This window comes from Stenella coeruleoalba (assembly GCF_951394435.1).
Source record: "Stenella coeruleoalba genome assembly, chromosome: 16".
NCBI lineage: Eukaryota > Metazoa > Chordata > Mammalia > Artiodactyla > Delphinidae > Stenella > Stenella coeruleoalba.
Genome location: NC_137162.1, coordinates 34,206,295 through 34,224,392, shown reverse-complemented (window position 1 = coordinate 34,224,392; position 18,098 = coordinate 34,206,295). Strand labels below are relative to the sequence as shown.

Below are 18,098 nucleotides of genomic sequence, written 5' to 3'. Positions count from 1 at the left end.
TCTCCTAGGCAGATACCAAGGAGTGGAATTACTAGGTCAGGTGCTTATCGCTTTTTTTTTTTTCTTTTGCTAATCACTCTTAAGATGAATAACAGAAATTCTTTTTCCTATTTCAAAGGATTTTTGACACAGCCAGGAAACAGAATTTTCATGAAAATGCTAATATAAATTCTTTTATTTTCAATACGCTAAGATCAAATTCTATTTTTTGAGCGGCATGTATGTATCAAACTCCTTGTGGCTGACAATTGCTTAAGAGATAAATACGCAGTAAGGGAAGACTTACCCAGTAGGAGTAGCAATAAATAGGAATTTAAAATATCAAACACCCGGATTAAATTACTTATTTCCCTCCCCTGTCAGGGGCCTGCTTCTCATTTCATGAGAAAAAGGTGAAGCATTAATTATAATTAGTCATGTAAATTCCCAAAGCTTTTCATAAAAGCATCTTTCAGAAATCGGAGGCCAAATAAACTTCTGGTCACATGTTATTTTTGTTTTTCTTCCTGGTGATGTACACTCTAGTTCAAATATATTCAGGAAGCAGACTTTGAGCAGAGAATTAGGAGCGGATTATAAAATTCTAAGTAAAAAAAAAATAAAGAGCTTAAGCAACACATTTTAATTTAAAGAAAAATCAAACCTCTTGCCGCAGAAATTAGGCATAATCAGGGGAAAACTACCAGACATCCTACCAATCGCTGCACTAGAGAACGTCACAGGTCATCCAAAAGACGCATTCCTGTTAGCCAACAGCTCTTTTCCTCCCGCCAAAGCTGTCCCTAGAGCGTCAGAGAATAAACCAACGAGCGATTCATGATTTTCCCCTTTTGATCCCCTCCCCTCCCCACACACACACACATCCACCTGCTTGGAGGTGTCAAGGCGACTAGAAATGGTTAACAGCGACCAGCAGCAGAGAGAGAAACAAACACCCCTGACGACCCACAGCTGAGTAAGCAAGAGCTGTTTATTCATGAACACGTTCCGTTTGGAGACTAGTGACGAGCCCTTGAAAGCCCAGGCACATTTTAGAAGGTTCCTAGAGAGGGAGGGAATAAACTCCCCCCATTACCCCGCCCCTCTCCCCCACCCCACCCCTCGTCGGGCAAACCTACACCGAGAGGTTCTGGTGGGAACCACCTCGTCTAGGCAGCTACTGCCCTGCCGACCCCTCAGGAATAACCTCACGTACTAGAGCATCCGACCCCTCACGGGGGTTGCGTAACTCCCCAAAATGGGTTCAGACGCGGCAGACGCTGGCCCCAGCGCCGAGGGCTTCAGAAGGCACTTCTGCCACCCCCAAGCCCGCCACGGCCCGCCCCGACGCCGCGGCCGCGACTGGGGACCCTGCCGAGAAATGGCCCTTTAGCCCGCCCCCCCCCTCACCTGGCTCGGTCCCACCTGAGCACGAGAGCTGAGAGAAAAGAAAGAGGCAGGGAGGGCTGACCTTGATGCTACTGACGGTGGAGCGGCACATCCCGCTGCTTCCTGGAAAGCGGCCCGCAGGACATTTTTCCCTCTGGAGGAAGGAAACGGGAGGGCGCCGGCCGGGCGGCGGCGGGCGCGACGGCGGTGGTCGGGGCGGGCTGTGCAGCCTCTTGCGGGGACGGTCCGAGGACTACATCTCCCAGGCTGCTCTGGGCCGCCTTGCGTCGTGACCCCGCCGCGCACTGAAGTGGTGACTCTTACCTCACAGAGGTAGCTCCTCCGCCGGCAGCAACTCGGCGCCCGCGGTCCATGGACCGGAACCCTGGGCCGACGGGCAGGAACCCGGGCCGCGATCGCCGCCTCCCCGCCCCAGGCTCCTCCTCCTCGCTCCCCACCGCCTCCTCCCGACGCCCGCGGGCCGCGCACAGCCACCGCCGGGCTCGCGGAGCCGCCCCGGGAGGCTGGGTGGGGGTTCGCGGCTGCCGCCGGACTGAGGCCTACTCCGCCGCCTCTCAGTGCTATTGTCCCTGGGCCCGGCCCTGACCGGGCCCACTGGGGAGGCGAGTGCGCCGCCTCCGACGAAGATGCCGGACCAAGCCCTACAGCAGATGCTGGACAGGTACGGGCAGCCTTGGGGGAGGATGCGGGCCGGGCCTCGGGGCTCTTCGGAGCGGAGCCTAGCCTGCCGGGAGGAGTTCCAAGGCCTGGGGGCCGAGTGAGGGGCAGAAAGTTTGGAGTCCGTACTTGGGGGAGGACGGAGCGGGCGGCCTGGGTGCGTAGACTTAAAGCGAAACTTACTTACGGATTGGCGTCTGGTTTTGTCCGAACGCCGTTGAGAAGTGAGAGGGGTTCGTGTGAACCCAGAGAATTAGTTTCTTTTTCTTACTGTCCTCCTCCCCTCCCCCCAAACTGTGTTGTAACGTGTTTGTCAGCGCTGTCACTGGCAAGAAGGACCAGACTAATTCTCTGGGGAGTGATCCCCCTCCAATTTGTACACTCCTTCCAAAAACCAAGGATAAGCATTCTTTTGGAAAGCCTGATAGACTGACTTCATTCCTCCTTCCTCCCCCATCCCATCCCCACCCCAAACTATAAGGTCACGAGTACCCGCAAGGGACTTTAACGGTCAGACCAGAGTAGAGGTTATGAAAACAGCCGTAAGTCCAACCCTGAACACTTAGCGTATTTTACCATTCGTTGAGTTCACTGATAAAGTTTCATCTTATCATGGGGCAAGTTCCTGGGGGGGGGCTTGTCAGTAAAACTCTTTCTGTGAAATCGGCTGCACCGCCCTCTGCTGTTGAAATTCTAGGCCATGGGTTCTACCATGAGTTTTTGGAGACCCTTACTCCACATTTTCCCCTAAGCCACGACATAGCTTCCTGGCCTAGCCAGTGCTACAGGCTAATGCATGTTTGGTTGCCTACAACTCTCAGTAGACCATTTGCCACCCAGTTCAGCGTGTGGTACAGGTTTTCCTACTGAGGAAAAGTCCAACTTTAAGGTTGGCAATGAAAGGCCAACCTTAAATGAGATTATACCCAGTTAAATGCTGTTTGGATCACACCCAGAACAGAAGTCACTCAAGAGTACATCTTCTTCCACAGTGACAGACATTTCCTTTGGAGCTTAGAATTTTGAGACATCTAAGTTGATAGAAATCATGTACTGACTTTTTCCAGTTGGGGTGTCCCAGTGATTAATCCAGCCCTTGTTTGAGGGGAGCATTCAGGTCAAGTTGTATTGACTAACCCCTTTTTATGTAAGTAGTTTACAAGCTCCTGGAAGGCAGAAACTTACACATCATTATTTATTTTGAAACCTACAGCAGAGCCTGGCACTAAGCAGGTCATCAGTAAATATTTCTTTAATGAATAAATGCATGAACTTTTTTGTCATTTTCCCCAGTGGTCTAGGGGTTTGATAATTTACCAGGTTGTACGAGGTAAATTATAATTTACCATACTGACAAATTATATAGGACTACTGAAATATGCCCACAGGAGACCACTTTCTGCCACTGCCAATTCCAGTCAAATGAGACCCTATTCTGGTGCTGGGTATTTTGTAATTAATTTTTTTTTCCCCCTCTGAGGGCCTGCTGCTTTCACTTTTATGTAGGTGACTTTTAGAAAAGTTTTTGTGTCCAAAAGCTGATCTGGCTTTCATACACTCTTTGGAGATTTCCATAAAAGTAAAAAAGCCAAGGAGTGCTAGCCAGGCATTTAAAACATCTAATAGAAACATGGAAATTCTGGCTGCATGTACTGAAACAGGTGACTATAATACTGGCTTCCCTCATCTTCGGCACCTTTTTGACATACCTCAAGGTAGATTCTTAAGATGACGTTCAAAGATCTTTATTATCTAAGTCAGTGTTTTGCACCGTGGCCCCACGTTGGAATCAACCGGGGGAACATTTTAAAATATGGATGGATGCCTGGCTCTGCCCACAACCAATTAATTCACAGATTTCTGGAGAATGGGGCCTGAGCATGTATATTTTCAAAAGTTTTCCAGATGTTTATTGTAGTTGAAAATCACTTTTTTTTTTTGTCACACGGCACAGCTTGCTGGGGGATCTTAGTTCCCCAACCAGGACCAGGGATTGAATCCGGGCCCCCTGCAGTGGAAGTGTGGAGTCCTAACCACTGGACCTCCAGGGAATTCCCACTACCCTAAATCCCAAGGGATTATTTCATGATAAGAGATAGTACATTTTAGTGATGTAAGCTTGGCCAGAAATCTTAAAATTCTCATTTTGCCACATACTAGCTATGTGACTTTGGACTTATATTCTGAGGTTCTACATCCTCATTTATAAAATGGCAGTATCCTACCTCACAGGATTGTATAAATGAGAACACGTGTAAGCACTTTATAAAACAATAAAATGCTATTCATATGTTAGGCACACAGAAGGTATTTAAGATTCTAGTGTAACCAACTAATGTAGCAATTCTCTCCCCACCACACACACACCTATCTCCATATTTACAGTATCATCTTAATCTGGGCTGGCCCTACATGCAAATTGAACACAAAGATACTTGATGGGTTCATTTGAGGAATACTGACAGGCCCAACAGACTAAAATATGTCAACCTGTTAGGACCTAGAATTCTTGCTTTGAATTTGGCTTCCCCCCAGCTTGGTCTTTGGGTGGCAATTTTTGAGGGATAGAATTTAGCTCAGAAACTTGCCCTTATTTTTATTTCTTCAGTGCAAGTTCTGTCCTTGAGAAGATTAGGAAATGTGTATAACATATATTGTTCTTCTGCTTCTAGGTTAAAATTAGGTATATTTTAGTGCTTATTAAACATTTGTATTTAATGAATTGACTTAATAAATATCGATGCATTTGCCTGGTACCATTCTAGGTCCTCGATATATGGTGGTAGTGAACATAAGCAAAAATGCTCATATGGAGCTTTAATTCTAGTGAGGTTTGTGTTCCATAAACTGTCAAATAAAATGAAGATTATATTTACATAACATGGATGGTATGTTCAGTTTATACACTTAGTCTTTCAAGGTTTTTTAATTAATAGCTACTTATTAATAGCTGAAGTTCAATTGCCTTGTCCTTTGTGAATAACTAAATTTAGTTTAGCAATTGTTTATCTTGATAAATTTTATTATTGCAGTATTTGTAGCTAGAAAGAGTATATATAGATATATATTTTGATTGCCTTTCATTTTTATAAACAGTAAGCAACTGTTTTATATAAATTTATCATTTGAACCTTTTAAATTGTTTGAGAAAGGGGGTGGGAAAGTGGGTGGTTTTCTAGTGTCATGAATGATTTGGGATCACAAATCATTGCCCTGAAATTATAACCATTCATAAACTCAAACCTTTTACGTCAAGCTCTCTGAATCTCGGTCAGTTTCTCTTCCTTCCCTTCATTGCCATACTTTTTAAAGGAGAGGTCTGTTATATATTATTCTATCACCATTAAACTTTCTCGTTTTCTCTTTTATTTCTCAAAATTAGGATTAAATGTATAGAGAATACAAAGAATACTGTAACAAACTGCAGGAATGAACCTCAGGTTTAAAGCCTGGTGAGAGATGCTTCTGGAAACTTGACTTTTGTGTACCCCTTTCACATTAAACACTCAGGAATTTGTTGAGGTTGTTTGCATCACTTACTTGCACCTGGTGAGTAGGGAAGGCATGTAGCCAGTGTCCCCAGAACAGTCAAATGGGAAGAAAAGCAGGGAGAATCATCTGCTCCCCACGAGCCTCCTGCAGTGGCAAAGTGAATTAGAATCCCCACTCTCAGGGTGTTGTCAGCCACACATGTACATCCTTTTAGAGGCTGTAGAGTGTTCTGATAGGAACGTACTATATTATCTTCTTATTTATATAACCATCTCTAGTTTCCATTAAAGCGACTTCTCATTCTCTGAAGCATATTTACTCGAATCATATCACTATCCCATTTTGACATTTACAGAATAATACCTAGAATTAAAAAACATTAGCAATTAGTTGTATTTGCTTCCATCTCTATGTAAAAAGTGGAAACATTACAGATAAAGTCCCCTTTGGCCACTATCCCCAGTCCCATATCTTCTCCCCATCCCCACTCCACTATCATAAATGGGTTTATGTTCTTCCAGTCTTTGTTTAATGCTTTTATATATACCATATGTAATTCATAGTTTTGTTCTTGTTTCTAAAATTTAAATATATCAATCTACAATTGACTTTTTAAAATACTAGGTTCTGTGATGTACAGCAATTAAAGAGAATATATATATAATCCGTTGTATTTACTTATCACTCTTTTTCTTTCTAAATCCGTTTCCCTGTTTGTGACATTTATATTCTTATTTTCTCCTTATCATCTCTTGTTGTAATTTGATTTTCATCCACCTTTCTTGTCCGTAGCTCTACTAAAAGTATACTGAAGGTTACCAGTAATTTCTTAATCGGTAAACCTAATGACTTCTTTTCTTGGTCCTCATGTCCTTGACATATATGTAGTGGAGATGAAACTGGTGACCACCACCCCCTAACTTCTTGAAACTGTGTTCTAGTCTACCACACTATTTGTCTTTTACTTTTTTCGCCTCTTATATATCACCTTACCCTTACTCTCTTCAGTCAGTATGGTTCAATCCTCAGCACTTATCATTCTTCTCTGAAAAGTATCCCTGCTTACTATCTCACTATCACCTTTATTTGAGTGACTCCCAGATTTATGTCTTTATTCCTGACCTCTTTCCCACATTTTAGTGTCTGCATTCTAGCTGCCCAGTAGACATTTCCATTTGTGTATACAGAGCATTACTAGCGCCTTAACGTATCTAAAACTAAACTACTGCTATTTCCCTGGTGTTTACTTATCTTGACTTCCCAATTTTGGCCTTTGATAGGACCATTCTTCTAGTCTACCAGCCATAAGACCTACATCTTTTTTTTCTTTTTTGCTTTTTTCCTCCAAATCCACTTGCTTATCAGATACTATAGATTCTTCTTTCTCTGACTCTAGTTTTTCTCTACCAGTTTGACTTGCAGAGTGGTACCAGAATTTCCCAGTTTGACTTAATAGAGTGGTACCAGAATTGGCCAAGGCACAATTATCATGGCGTTTCCATACTTTAAAAGCTGTCAGTCTCTACATCACCTATAGGATAAATTCTAAACTTTCAAGGCCCTGGTGAAGAGGTTTAGCTCTATTAATTATCCAATCCAGCCCCAACCTTCCTTAACCATACTCTTCTGCACTGCACTTCATTGTCCTCTGGACATACCCTGCTGTACATCTTCTTATTTTTGTTTTAGATGACTTCCTCCCTTTTGACACCTGGCTAACTCTGACCCATCTTAGAATTCAGCTCAAGTATCACCTTGAAGCATTACACAGCTCCTTCAGGCAGAGTGAGTTACTTCTTCCTGTTTTTCCATAGAACCTTTATGCATTCATTTTAGTACATCACACCGTATGGTAATTTTTTTTTTTTTGCGGTTTGTGAGCCTCTCACCATTTTGGCCTCTCCTGTTGCGGAGCACCGGCTCCGGACGCGCAGACCCAGTGGCCATGGCTCACGGACCCAGCCGCTCCACGGCATGTGGGATCTTCCTGGACCGGGGCACGAACCCGTGTCCCCTGCATCGGCAGGTAGACTCTCAACCACTGCGCCACCAGGGAAGCCCTGGTAATTTTTTTTTTTAATGCACCTATCCCAGGTCTCAGAGCCTTCCACACATACCCTTTACCACCACCACCATGCACATTCAAGTGGAAGTTCACTGAGATCAGAAACTGTTCCCTATCCCATTTCCCCAGAAGGGGAAAGTACATTGGAGACACTGTTGAATCATGGTGTCTGTCTTTTCACTATTTATGACATATCAGTGCCTAGAATAATCTTACTGAAGCACCAAATATTTATTTGCTCAAAACCTTCTGTATTTTCTTAATTGCTTATTAAGCTTAAGTTCAAATTCTTTAACCTGGCCTTCAAGACCCTCCATAATCATATTTATTGTGCTCTCTATTATGTTTAAGACAGTGAGTATATGGCTGGCACCAGCTACCTTTTTAAAGCTTTGCTTCTGTTTAAGAATGAGTTCAGGGCTTCCCTGGTGGTGCAGTGGTTGAGAGTCCGCCTGCCGATGCAGGGGACACGGGTTCGTGTCCCGGTCCGGGAAGATCCCACATGCCGCGGAGCAGCTGGGCCCATGAGCCATGGCCGCTGAGCCTGCGCATCCAGAGCCTGTGCTCCACAACGAGAGAGGCCACAACAGTGAGAGGCCCGCGTACCGCAAAAAAAAAAAAAAAAAAATAGAATGAGTTCATAAAGTATATATGTTTTGCCCAGGCCAAACTGATTCACTCACTGTCCTGTGTTCTTTTCACTATCTTGTCTTTCAAAATTCTACCCACTCTTCAAGACCCAGTTTAGTTTCTGCCTCATTTATAAAGCTTTTCTGACCATTTCAGCCAGAAATATTTCCCCCCTTCTCCAGATTCATGTAGCAGTTCTTTACAGGCCACATGTACATACATGCCTCCCAACTCTTTACATGCCATAGTTCATAAGATGAGAGATGGTAACATTTATATGGCACCTTGGAATACACTGGCAGGGGTTTAGATCTCTAGTGAAAGCTCCTTATGGCTGCTTAAAAGTACCCTAGCAAAAACGAAACACATAGCTCTTTTTTGTGGCGCCCCGGAGACGGTCAGCCGCTTCAGAATAAAGCTGAACACTTCTTTCCCGGCCACTGGCTGCCAGAAACTCATTGAAGTGGACGATGAACGAAAACTTCGTACCTTTTATGAGAAGCATATGGCCACAGAAGTTGCTGCTGACACTCTGGGTGAAGAATGGAAGGGTTATGTGGTCCGAATCAGTGGTGGGAACGACAAACAGGGTTTCCCCATGAAGCAAGGTGTCTTGACCCATGGCCGAGTCTGCCTGCTACTGAGTAAGGGGCATTCCTGTGACAGACCAAGGAGGACTGGAGAAAGAAAGCGCAAATCTGTACGGGGTTGCATTGTGGATGCCAATCTGAGCGTTCTCAATTTGGTCATTGTAAAAGGGAGAAGGATATTCCTGGACTCACTGATACTACTGTGCCTCATCGCCTGGGGCCCAAAAGAGCTAGCAGAATCCACAAACTTTTCAATCTCTCTAAAGAAGATGATGTCCGTCAGTATGTTGTGAGAAAGCCCCTAAACAAAGAAGGTAAGAAACCTAGGACCAAAGCACCCAAGATTCAGCGTCTTGTTACTCCACGTGTTCTGCAACACAAACGTCGGCGAATTGCTCTGAAGAAACAGTGTACTAAGAAAAATAAGGAAGAGGCTGCAGAATATGCTAAACTTTTGGCCAAGAGAATGAAGGAGGCCAAAGAAAAACGCCATGAACAGATTGCCAAGAGACGGAGGCTGTCCTCTCTGAGAGCTTCTACTTCTAAGTCTGAGTCCAGTCAAAAATGAGATGTTCTAAGAGTAACAAATAAATAAGATCAGACATTAAAAAAAAAAAATGAAACACATAACAACTTGTACTGGCTATAATTTCCTTAGAAATGAGAAATGGAAAATTTTCTCAGAATACACTATCCATATGGCAGCATGGTATAGTGATAAAAGCTGATGTTTTTGGTGTTTTTTTTAAATTTTTTAACTTAATTTTTTTTTTATTGGGATGTAATTTACAAAAAAGCTCATATTTTAGAGTTGAGGCGTAGGTTGCATCCATGCCTTTCTACTTAACCATGAGGCCTTGGGCAGACTGTTTAACCATTCTGGGCTTTTGTTTCCTTATTTATTTAAGACGGAAATAATTATGTTTGCAGAGTTTGTGAAGATCAGAGACAAAGCGCATGGCATGAATATATGCTTAGTAAATGATCGCTTTCATTGTGGGGTATTTCCCTTTCCCTTTTTTGTAATGTGTCATGATTGTGGTAGCTCTTTGATAAATCCAAATACTTTAACTTCTATTCCACTTGGCTGGACAGACACATAAAGGGATATTTAGTCTTTTTTTTTTTTTAATTTTTAAAATTTATTATTTTTATTTTTGGCTGCCTTGGGTCTTTGTTGCTGCGCGCAGGCTTTTCTCTAGTTGCGGTGAGTGGGGACTACTCTTCATTACAGTTCCTGGGCTGCTCATTGGATGGCTTCTCTTGTTGCAGAGCATGGGCTCTAGGCACGCGGGCTTCAGTAGTTGTGGCACTCGGGCTCAGTAGTTGTGGCTCGTGGGCTCTAGAGCGCAGGCTCAGTAGTTGTGGCACACGGGCTTCGTTGCTCCGTGGCATGTGGGATCTTCCCGAAGCAGGGCTGGAACCCGTGTCCCCTGCACTGGCAGGCAGATTCTTAACCACTGCGCCACCAGGGAAATCCCGGATTTTTAGTCTTCTTGATGGTATAGTTCCTGTTTAAGAATACATGGGATGTGACACTTTTAATCCTGAGACAAAGCAAGCAGTTTGCAGTTTTTTCCATTGTTAAATTTAGGCGTTCCTTGCATTAACCAGAGCATGGTTCTCTAAGCATCTTCTTTTTTTTAATTTTTTTTTTTATTTTTGGCTGTGTTGGGTCTTCGTTTCTGTGCGAGGGCTTTCTCTAGTTGTGGCGAGCGGGGGCCACTCTTCATCGCAGTGCGCGGGCCTCTCTTGTTGCGGAGCGCAAGCTCCAGACGCGCAGGCTCAGTAGTTGTGGCTCACGGGCTTAGTTGCTCCGCGGCATGCGGGATCTTCCCAGACCAGGGCCCGAACCCGTGTCCCTGCATTGGCAGGCAGATTCTCAACCACTGCGCCACCAGGGAAGCCCCCTCTAAGCATCTTCTGAATTAAGGACATGTTCTCTTTCCTTAAAACAGTCATGGAAATACATTGGTAAGGCACCATATATAACAACAACAGCAATATAAAGCTTGTTTCATTGCTCTCACTCCTGTATTCTGGAACTCTTCTATTCTGTTTCCCTCCAGTTTTCACCAAAGTGATCATAGGCAGGAGCCTATGATTTTCCAGATCTTTCTAATAATCCACAATAAACACCTACAGTCTGAGTCTACAAAAGTAGACTTTACTGCCAACTGTTTTATTAGATAACCATACCTATCTTGCTTCGTTAATTTATGTGCCAGTGAGAAACTATTCTATTGATGTTTCCTCCCCTTTTTTCCCCATGTACTTTTAAAATAATTAACTTAATCATATAAACTAGTTTAGTCACAAATGAACCCTGTGAAGTGAGGTTACCTTTGTCATCCATCCTTTGCCAACTGGTTTGTAATACCTAGCTTTATTTTAAAACCTTTCTGCTCCAACCACATTGGTTTTATCATTGTCCATGATCATATGCTCATGTCTATGTCTAAGGTTGTTTATTCTGTTATTCTTACTTCAGATACCCTTATTCTTTTCATTCCCCAATTGTCATCTCATTTGTAGTTCTTCCTTTTCATGAAACCTTCTCAGCTATTTCATCCTGTGTTTCTTATGGTCATCATCACATTTCTATATTACCTTTGGTCACCAGCATCATTTCTTAGCACTCAGTGTTTTGTGTGGTTTTTTTTTTATGTGATCCTTCTATGCATATATTTGTTCCTTAACTAGATTGTAAGTTCCTTAAATGTATTTCTTCTGGCATCAAATAGTGAGCATACTAAGTACGTTCAAGTTAATTTAGGGGGAGATCTTGAATACTCTTTGATTTAAGGCGAATTAGATGTATATTCCTATAACTTTATAAATTTTACTGTTGAGAAGGATTTATATCAATAATTTGAAAAAAGTTATAATTTTAATTTAAAATTACATAGAAGTAAATGATTTTTTTTTATAAAGAGTGACATGTCATACATACAGATTAGTGACATTACCAGTACCAGTAAGGCCATACATTTATTTTAAGGAATAAGTAATATTCTTTAGAATTGTCTAGTTCTTTTTTCATGTCTTCATATTATAATAGTGATTTGTTCTTTGATCTCTGAACCAATCATGATAATTCCCAGATCTCCCTTTACTCTGTAACCTAATGAGCACTAACTTGGCTGGTGGAAAGGTGTGGAAGTAAATTGTGAGTGTGTATTATCAGCAAGCAGGCGGCATTTAGACAACCTAGTGGAAGGAAAAGAGGGGTGGGAGAAAATGAATTGAGGATTTGAATAAATATCTTAAGCAGTGGTGTTGGCCTATTGAACAATTGGGGATGATCAAGAATCCAGGACCTTTTCCACTGAATACCAGGGTGCCAGGCAGAACTGCTGTATGTGCTAATTTAGGTAAGAAAATGCATCCATAAAAATCTAGGCATAGATGTAAAGTTGACACCATCTTTCTCATCTCTATTGGTGCCATTATTGCTACTGTTCATTTGGTGGTTATGTATGTGCCAGACAGTTCTTAAGCAGTTTCATGATCACTTGTTTAATCCTTTACAATAGAGAATCTTTTTTTTTAATTTATTTTACTGAAGTATAGTTGATTTACAATGTTGTGTTAATTTCTGCTGTACAGCAAAGTGACTCAGCCACATACCTACATACATTCTCCTTCGTATTCTTCTTCTCTGTGGCTTATCACAGGACACTGAACATAGTTCCCTGTGGTATACAGTAGGACCTTGTTGTTTATCCATTCTATATATATTTGTTTGCATCTGCTCATCCCAAACTCCCAATCCATCCCTCTCTCTTGGCAACCACAAGTCTGTTCTCTTTGTCTGTGAGTCTGTTTCTGTTTCATAGGTAAGTTCATTTGTGTCCTATTTGATTGATTGATTGGTTGATTGATTGATTGATTTGTGGTACGTGGGCCTCTCACTGTTGTGGCCTCTCCCGTTGCGGAGCACAGGCTCCAGACACGCAGGCTCAGCGGCCATGGCTCACGGGCCCAGCTGCTCCGCGGCATGTGGGATCTTCCCGGACCGGGGCACGAACCTGCGTCCCCTGCATCGGCAGGCGGACTCTCAACCACTGCGCCACCTGGGAAGCCCTGTGTTCTATTTTAGGTTCCACATGTAGGTGATATCATATGGTATTTGTCTTTCACTTTCTGACTTACTTCACTAAGTATGATAATCTCTAGGTCCATCCATGTTGCTGCAAATGGCATTATTTCATTTTTTTATGGCTGAGGAGTATTTCTGTGTGTGTGTGTGTGTGTGTGTGTGTGTGTGTGTGTGTGTACACACCACATCTTCTTTATCCATTCATCTGTCGGTAGACATTTAGGTTGTTTCCATGTCTTGGCTATGGTGAATAGTGCTGCTGTGAACTCAGGGGTGCATGCATCTGTTTGAATTATGGTTTTGTCTGGATATGTGCCCAGGAGTGGGATTGCTGGATAATATGACAACTCTATTTTTAGTTTTTTGAGGAACCCCTATACTGTTTTCCATAGTGGCTGTACCAATTTACAATTCCACCAACAGTGTAGGAGGGTTCTACCATAGGGAATTTTAACATAAAACCTTTTTTATGCTGAGAACTCCTTTGGAAGTTTAGTTAAGCTTATGGGTTCCTTCTCAGAATGTTTTGAAAGAATAAAACAAAATATACAGGTCAGAAATGGACAAATTACGTTGAAATACAGCTACCAAAATATTAAAAATCTGACATGGTAATATGAGCTTTAAAACAAATACAAGGTCTATTACTGGTGGGTCTGATAATTAATTTCAAATTAGCAGTGGGTTAAATGTTATTTTGAGATCTGCACAGCTGTAATAGGAAAATTTCTGGTCACTGTACTAATTTCTAATTGCTGTATGCTAATATTACTATGAGTTGTTTATTCATCATTGAAGGAAAACTGAATTTTATTTAGAGTTTAGTGAAAATAAAGGTATAATTACTTTTTTTCCCATCCAAATTTACCAATCCCGTAAATTTTTCATGAACCTCAGGTTAAGAACCGCTGCATTACAAAAACTCTGAAAGAGATTGTCATTAAACCTAAAATAAGTGGTAAGCAGGAATTTGAACTCAGGCATCCCAAGTTCTTTAACCAGTTAGAATATCCTGAACTCACAAAATCTTTTCCCCAAATTTAGCTAGCTTTTTTCCTTAGAAAAAAGGATCTCAAGCATTTTGCTTACTATTTAAATTAAAAACCAAATAGCTTAAAAATGTTTACATTGAATGTAAAATAAAATTTCATTTTTGTATTATGGTGAGTTGAGGAAACTTACAAAGGGAAAAAGGAAAGAAGAATGGCCAGAGCAGAGGTTCTCAAACTTCGGTATCACGATCACCTGAAGGGTTTGTTGAAATACCGCGTTGGTGATTCCTCAAAAAAGTTAAAAATAGAATTACCATGTGACCCAGCAATTTCACTTCTGGGTATATATCCAAAAAGAATTGAAAACAGGATCTCAAAGAGATATTTGTACACCCATGTTCATAACAGTATTATTCACAATAGCTAAAACTTGGAAGCAACCTTAGTATCTAAGACCAATGAATGGATAAGCAAAATGTGATATATATACATACAATGGAATACTATTCAGCCTCATAAAAAGGAAGGATATTCTGCAATATGCTACAATGTGGATGAACCTTGAAGACATAGAAAGACAAATACTGGATGATTCCACTTATATGAGGTACTTAGAGTACTCAAAATTATAAAGACAGAAGATATAAGGGTGGCTGTCAGGGGCTTGGGAGAGAGGACATTGGAGAGTTGTTTAATAAGTATAGAGTTTGTTTTATAAGATGAAGAGTTATGGGGATGGGTGGTGGTGATGGTAGCACAACAGTGTAAATGTATTTAATACCACTGAACTATACACTTAAAAATGGTTAAGATGGCAAATTTTATGTTATATATTTTACTGCAATAAAAAAAGAAGAATTTTTAAAGAAATTTAAAATAAATATATTTTTAAAATGTACTGTTGGGTCCCATCCTCAGAGTTTCTGATTCTGCCGGTCTGGGGTGGGACCTGAAACTGCATTTCTAGCAAGTTCTCAGATGATGCTTCTGCATCACACTGAACACTGCTTAGAGATTGGAGGATTGAAGAGAAGAAGGGGAGGAAATGGCTCAAAGAGAAACTCTTAATTAGAATTTTGTCAGAAATTACAACCTCTTCTTAGGTGTGGACTTGAAAGGTTTTTGGCTTTGTCCTTTGAAATGACAAATAGCCAGTTCTCACCTTTTAAGGGTATTAAAATTGCCATCCTATAAACTGTAACATTAAAATATGTAATAAAGTAGAATTATAGTTAAATTGATCCTGCAATGCAAATATTATAGCATTGTCAGTAAGAATTTTTAATTTCAAAATGTTTGGTTTTATCTTTGTTGGCTGTTTTTATCTAAGAAATGACCTGATCCAGTAGCCAGAATCAGGAGCATATTTTTGCCCTGTGTGAGAAATTGAAAAACTTGCAAGACTCAAAGTACTTGCAGTGGAAATTAGATTTATTTAAGCCTTTTCAGCTCAAGTTGCGGTCAGTAGGAAACAAAGCCATTGACAAAAAATAGTGTCCTTTTAAAAGCTGTTTAAGAGTCTACATTATATGATTGTTCAGGGCTATCCCTTATATCCAGTTTCTCACAATCTATAACAAGATTGTTTGGGTTGTGTCTGATAGGAATCTGCCCCAAACTGGTTAAACCAAAAAAAAAAAAAAAAAAAAAAAAAATCTGTGGGTTTATGTAAGTGAACAGTGCAAGGGTATATTTAGCTTTAAGCACAGCTTGATCCATGTCTCAAATGAAGTCATCAGTATCTTTCAGCTTCCTCTGGGTTCTTTAGGCTCCACATTGTGGCTCTCCTGGCAGCAGAGCCTCACACCCTCATTTAGGTTCACACTTTTCCTGCCTTCAGGCTCAGTGGAAAAGAAAGTCTTTGTACCAACTTTCCCAGCAAAAATTCTGAAGTTCACTCTAGTGAAACTAGCTTTATGGGCCCAGCCTCCCAATAACTAATCCAGGACATGGGATACTCCCTTAAACCAATCTAGGGATTACTCTTCCTGGAGCTGGGGATGTGGGACTAACTGCCTAAATAAACCACATACATGGCTGATGTTGGAGAGAAGAGTGGTTTTCCTTAAAAAGTATGGTATACTTTTTGTCCCTAAAAAAGAGAAATTGTGCTGTACATTAAACCACAAGCTTCTACTCTCTCCTCTATTCTAAGATCTTGAGAAACTCTAAACCCATCATTTTCAAACAACCTCTTTTCTCCTTAAATGGAAGGAGGTGGGGAATTGGGGAATAAATAGCTGAAATAGATTGCATCAAGGAGGGAGTAGGGTATGGGGAAGCAAAGGGGGAAGGCATAATTTTAAGACCTTCTTAGGTGATATTCCTGGTCAGCCTATTAGAAGTTTTTTTTTTAAATGAGGGAAGAGAAGATTCCTATACAAACTTTGTTCCCTCCCCTCATTTCCAGCCCTGAAGACTAATAACTGTCTTACAGGCTGTCTGCCTAAAAACATTTATGTGAACATTTTTATATGCTTTAATTTCCCATCTACCTGGCCCTTATTTCACAGACTAATATTCTTTCCATATTATGTAGATTAAACTCATATACCTAGTAAGGTAGTAAATCAGTTAATAAATTCTTTAGAACCTAACATTTTCTGTACTGTTATTTATATTAAAAATATTTAGTCATCAGAAGCAATTATTTCTACCTTAAGTAAATCCAGTAATTATCCCTTTCACACAGTCTGCTTTCTCCAATATGTTTGCTTTTTTTTACCTGCCATTTTTCTACACCAGCAGTTCCCAAACTTTATTGAATATTGGGATCACCTTGAGAGCTTGTTAAATCACAGATTTGTAGGCCCTCTTCCTCTAGAGTTTCTTATTTACTAGATCTGGAGTAGAGCCAGAGAATTTGCAAGTTCCCTAGTGATCCTGAACTACTGATCCTGAGACCTTTGTTTTGACAATCCCTGCAATAAAATCACTTGCCCCTGCTAATTTCTGCTATCACTCCTCCCTGAAACCTTTCCTGATCTATCCAAATTGATCCTTCCTTCTTAAAATGGATGTACCTATGGTAATTTCACTGGAACCTTAAATCTCTTGTATCTACTGGATGTAGCCCCAATTAAATTATAGGGTTTTCTAGATAGGTACAATCTTCCATTTATTTTGTTTGTGCAACCACATGGAATCAGTGAATGCTCAGTAAATGTTGCTGGCAATTTCTATAATTTTCAGTTGCTTGTTTGTTTTGTACTATTAAGTTAGAAGTCTTCATTTTATATAACATTTACTTGTATCTAAATTATAATTTTTAGGTGAAGTAATTTGGTGGTGTTATCAGAACCTTACGTATTGTGGGCAATACTATTTGATCTCAGATGACCATTATCAGATGTACTGTTTAGCGATTAGAATAAATAGAAAATGGATGTGGTACGTTGGTAGATGTTGAATATCAGACTTTTTGAGAGTATTATTATCAATAAGGTTTTTTTTAAATATCTATAGGATAATTTCAGTTAATCTCTAATGAGCATTAGCTTCAAAATCCAAATTTGTAAGCTGTATACTCACTGTCACTATGAATCAAACAATAAAAACAAGGTTATGGGTATTAACACTTCCAATTAGGTTTAACACCTAATAAGTTTTCACTGTAAATCATCGTTCAGCTATCTTATCTACCATAGTTGTGAAATTAGAAAAAAAATCCGGAAAGTGCCTCTTTTAAATGTTAGTTGAGTACCTTCTAAAAAGTAAAACTGTGAAAGTGTTTATTTAGGGGCGAAGTACACTAATGTCTGAAACTTTGAAATGCATCAAAAAATAAGATTGATGAAAGAATATGTAGTAAAGTACATATGTAGCAAAATGATAAGAATTGTAGAATCTAGGTGTTAAGAATATGGATGTTCACCAGTTTTTCAACTTTTTTCGAAAGTTTGAAATTTTTCCTATTAAATGTTGGGGAAAAATAAACTTATCCGGAATTTATGGGGATTATAGCTATACAAATATTCCCATTATATTGGTATATGAAGCTGCCATTTATGTAAATTAAAAACAGATAAATATAGGCAATTTCATTTGGTTCAACTTAGTATTAAGGTTCTTTACATTTTATTTTGTTTTTTCCTGATGACTGGAAATTGGCTTAATTTAAGATTCAGTTCACCTTAATACTGATTAATTATGCTGGTCTAGATGTACTTAGCTACATATAT

General features: G+C 40.5%; 1 protein-coding gene and 1 pseudogene across 2 annotated transcripts in view; both read left to right on the top strand.

Moving 5' to 3' along the window:
- The first annotated feature begins 1,678 nt into the window (after positions 1–1,678).
- Positions 1,679–18,098, top strand: part of MARCHF5 (membrane associated ring-CH-type finger 5) — a 55,005-nt gene continuing 38,585 nt past the window's right edge. Inside the window, exon 1 of the mRNA XM_079899272.1 lies at positions 1,679–2,050. Coding sequence (XP_079755398.1) covers positions 2,016–2,050 — 35 coding nt within the window. The 5' untranslated portion in view covers positions 1,679–2,015. The remainder of the gene's footprint in view (positions 2,051–18,098) is intronic.
- LOC307175135 (small ribosomal subunit protein eS6-like) lies at positions 2,073–9,461 on the top strand (annotated as a pseudogene). Its single transcript has 2 exons — positions 2,073–2,146; positions 8,552–9,461. The product of its transcript is annotated as a small ribosomal subunit protein eS6-like (transcript).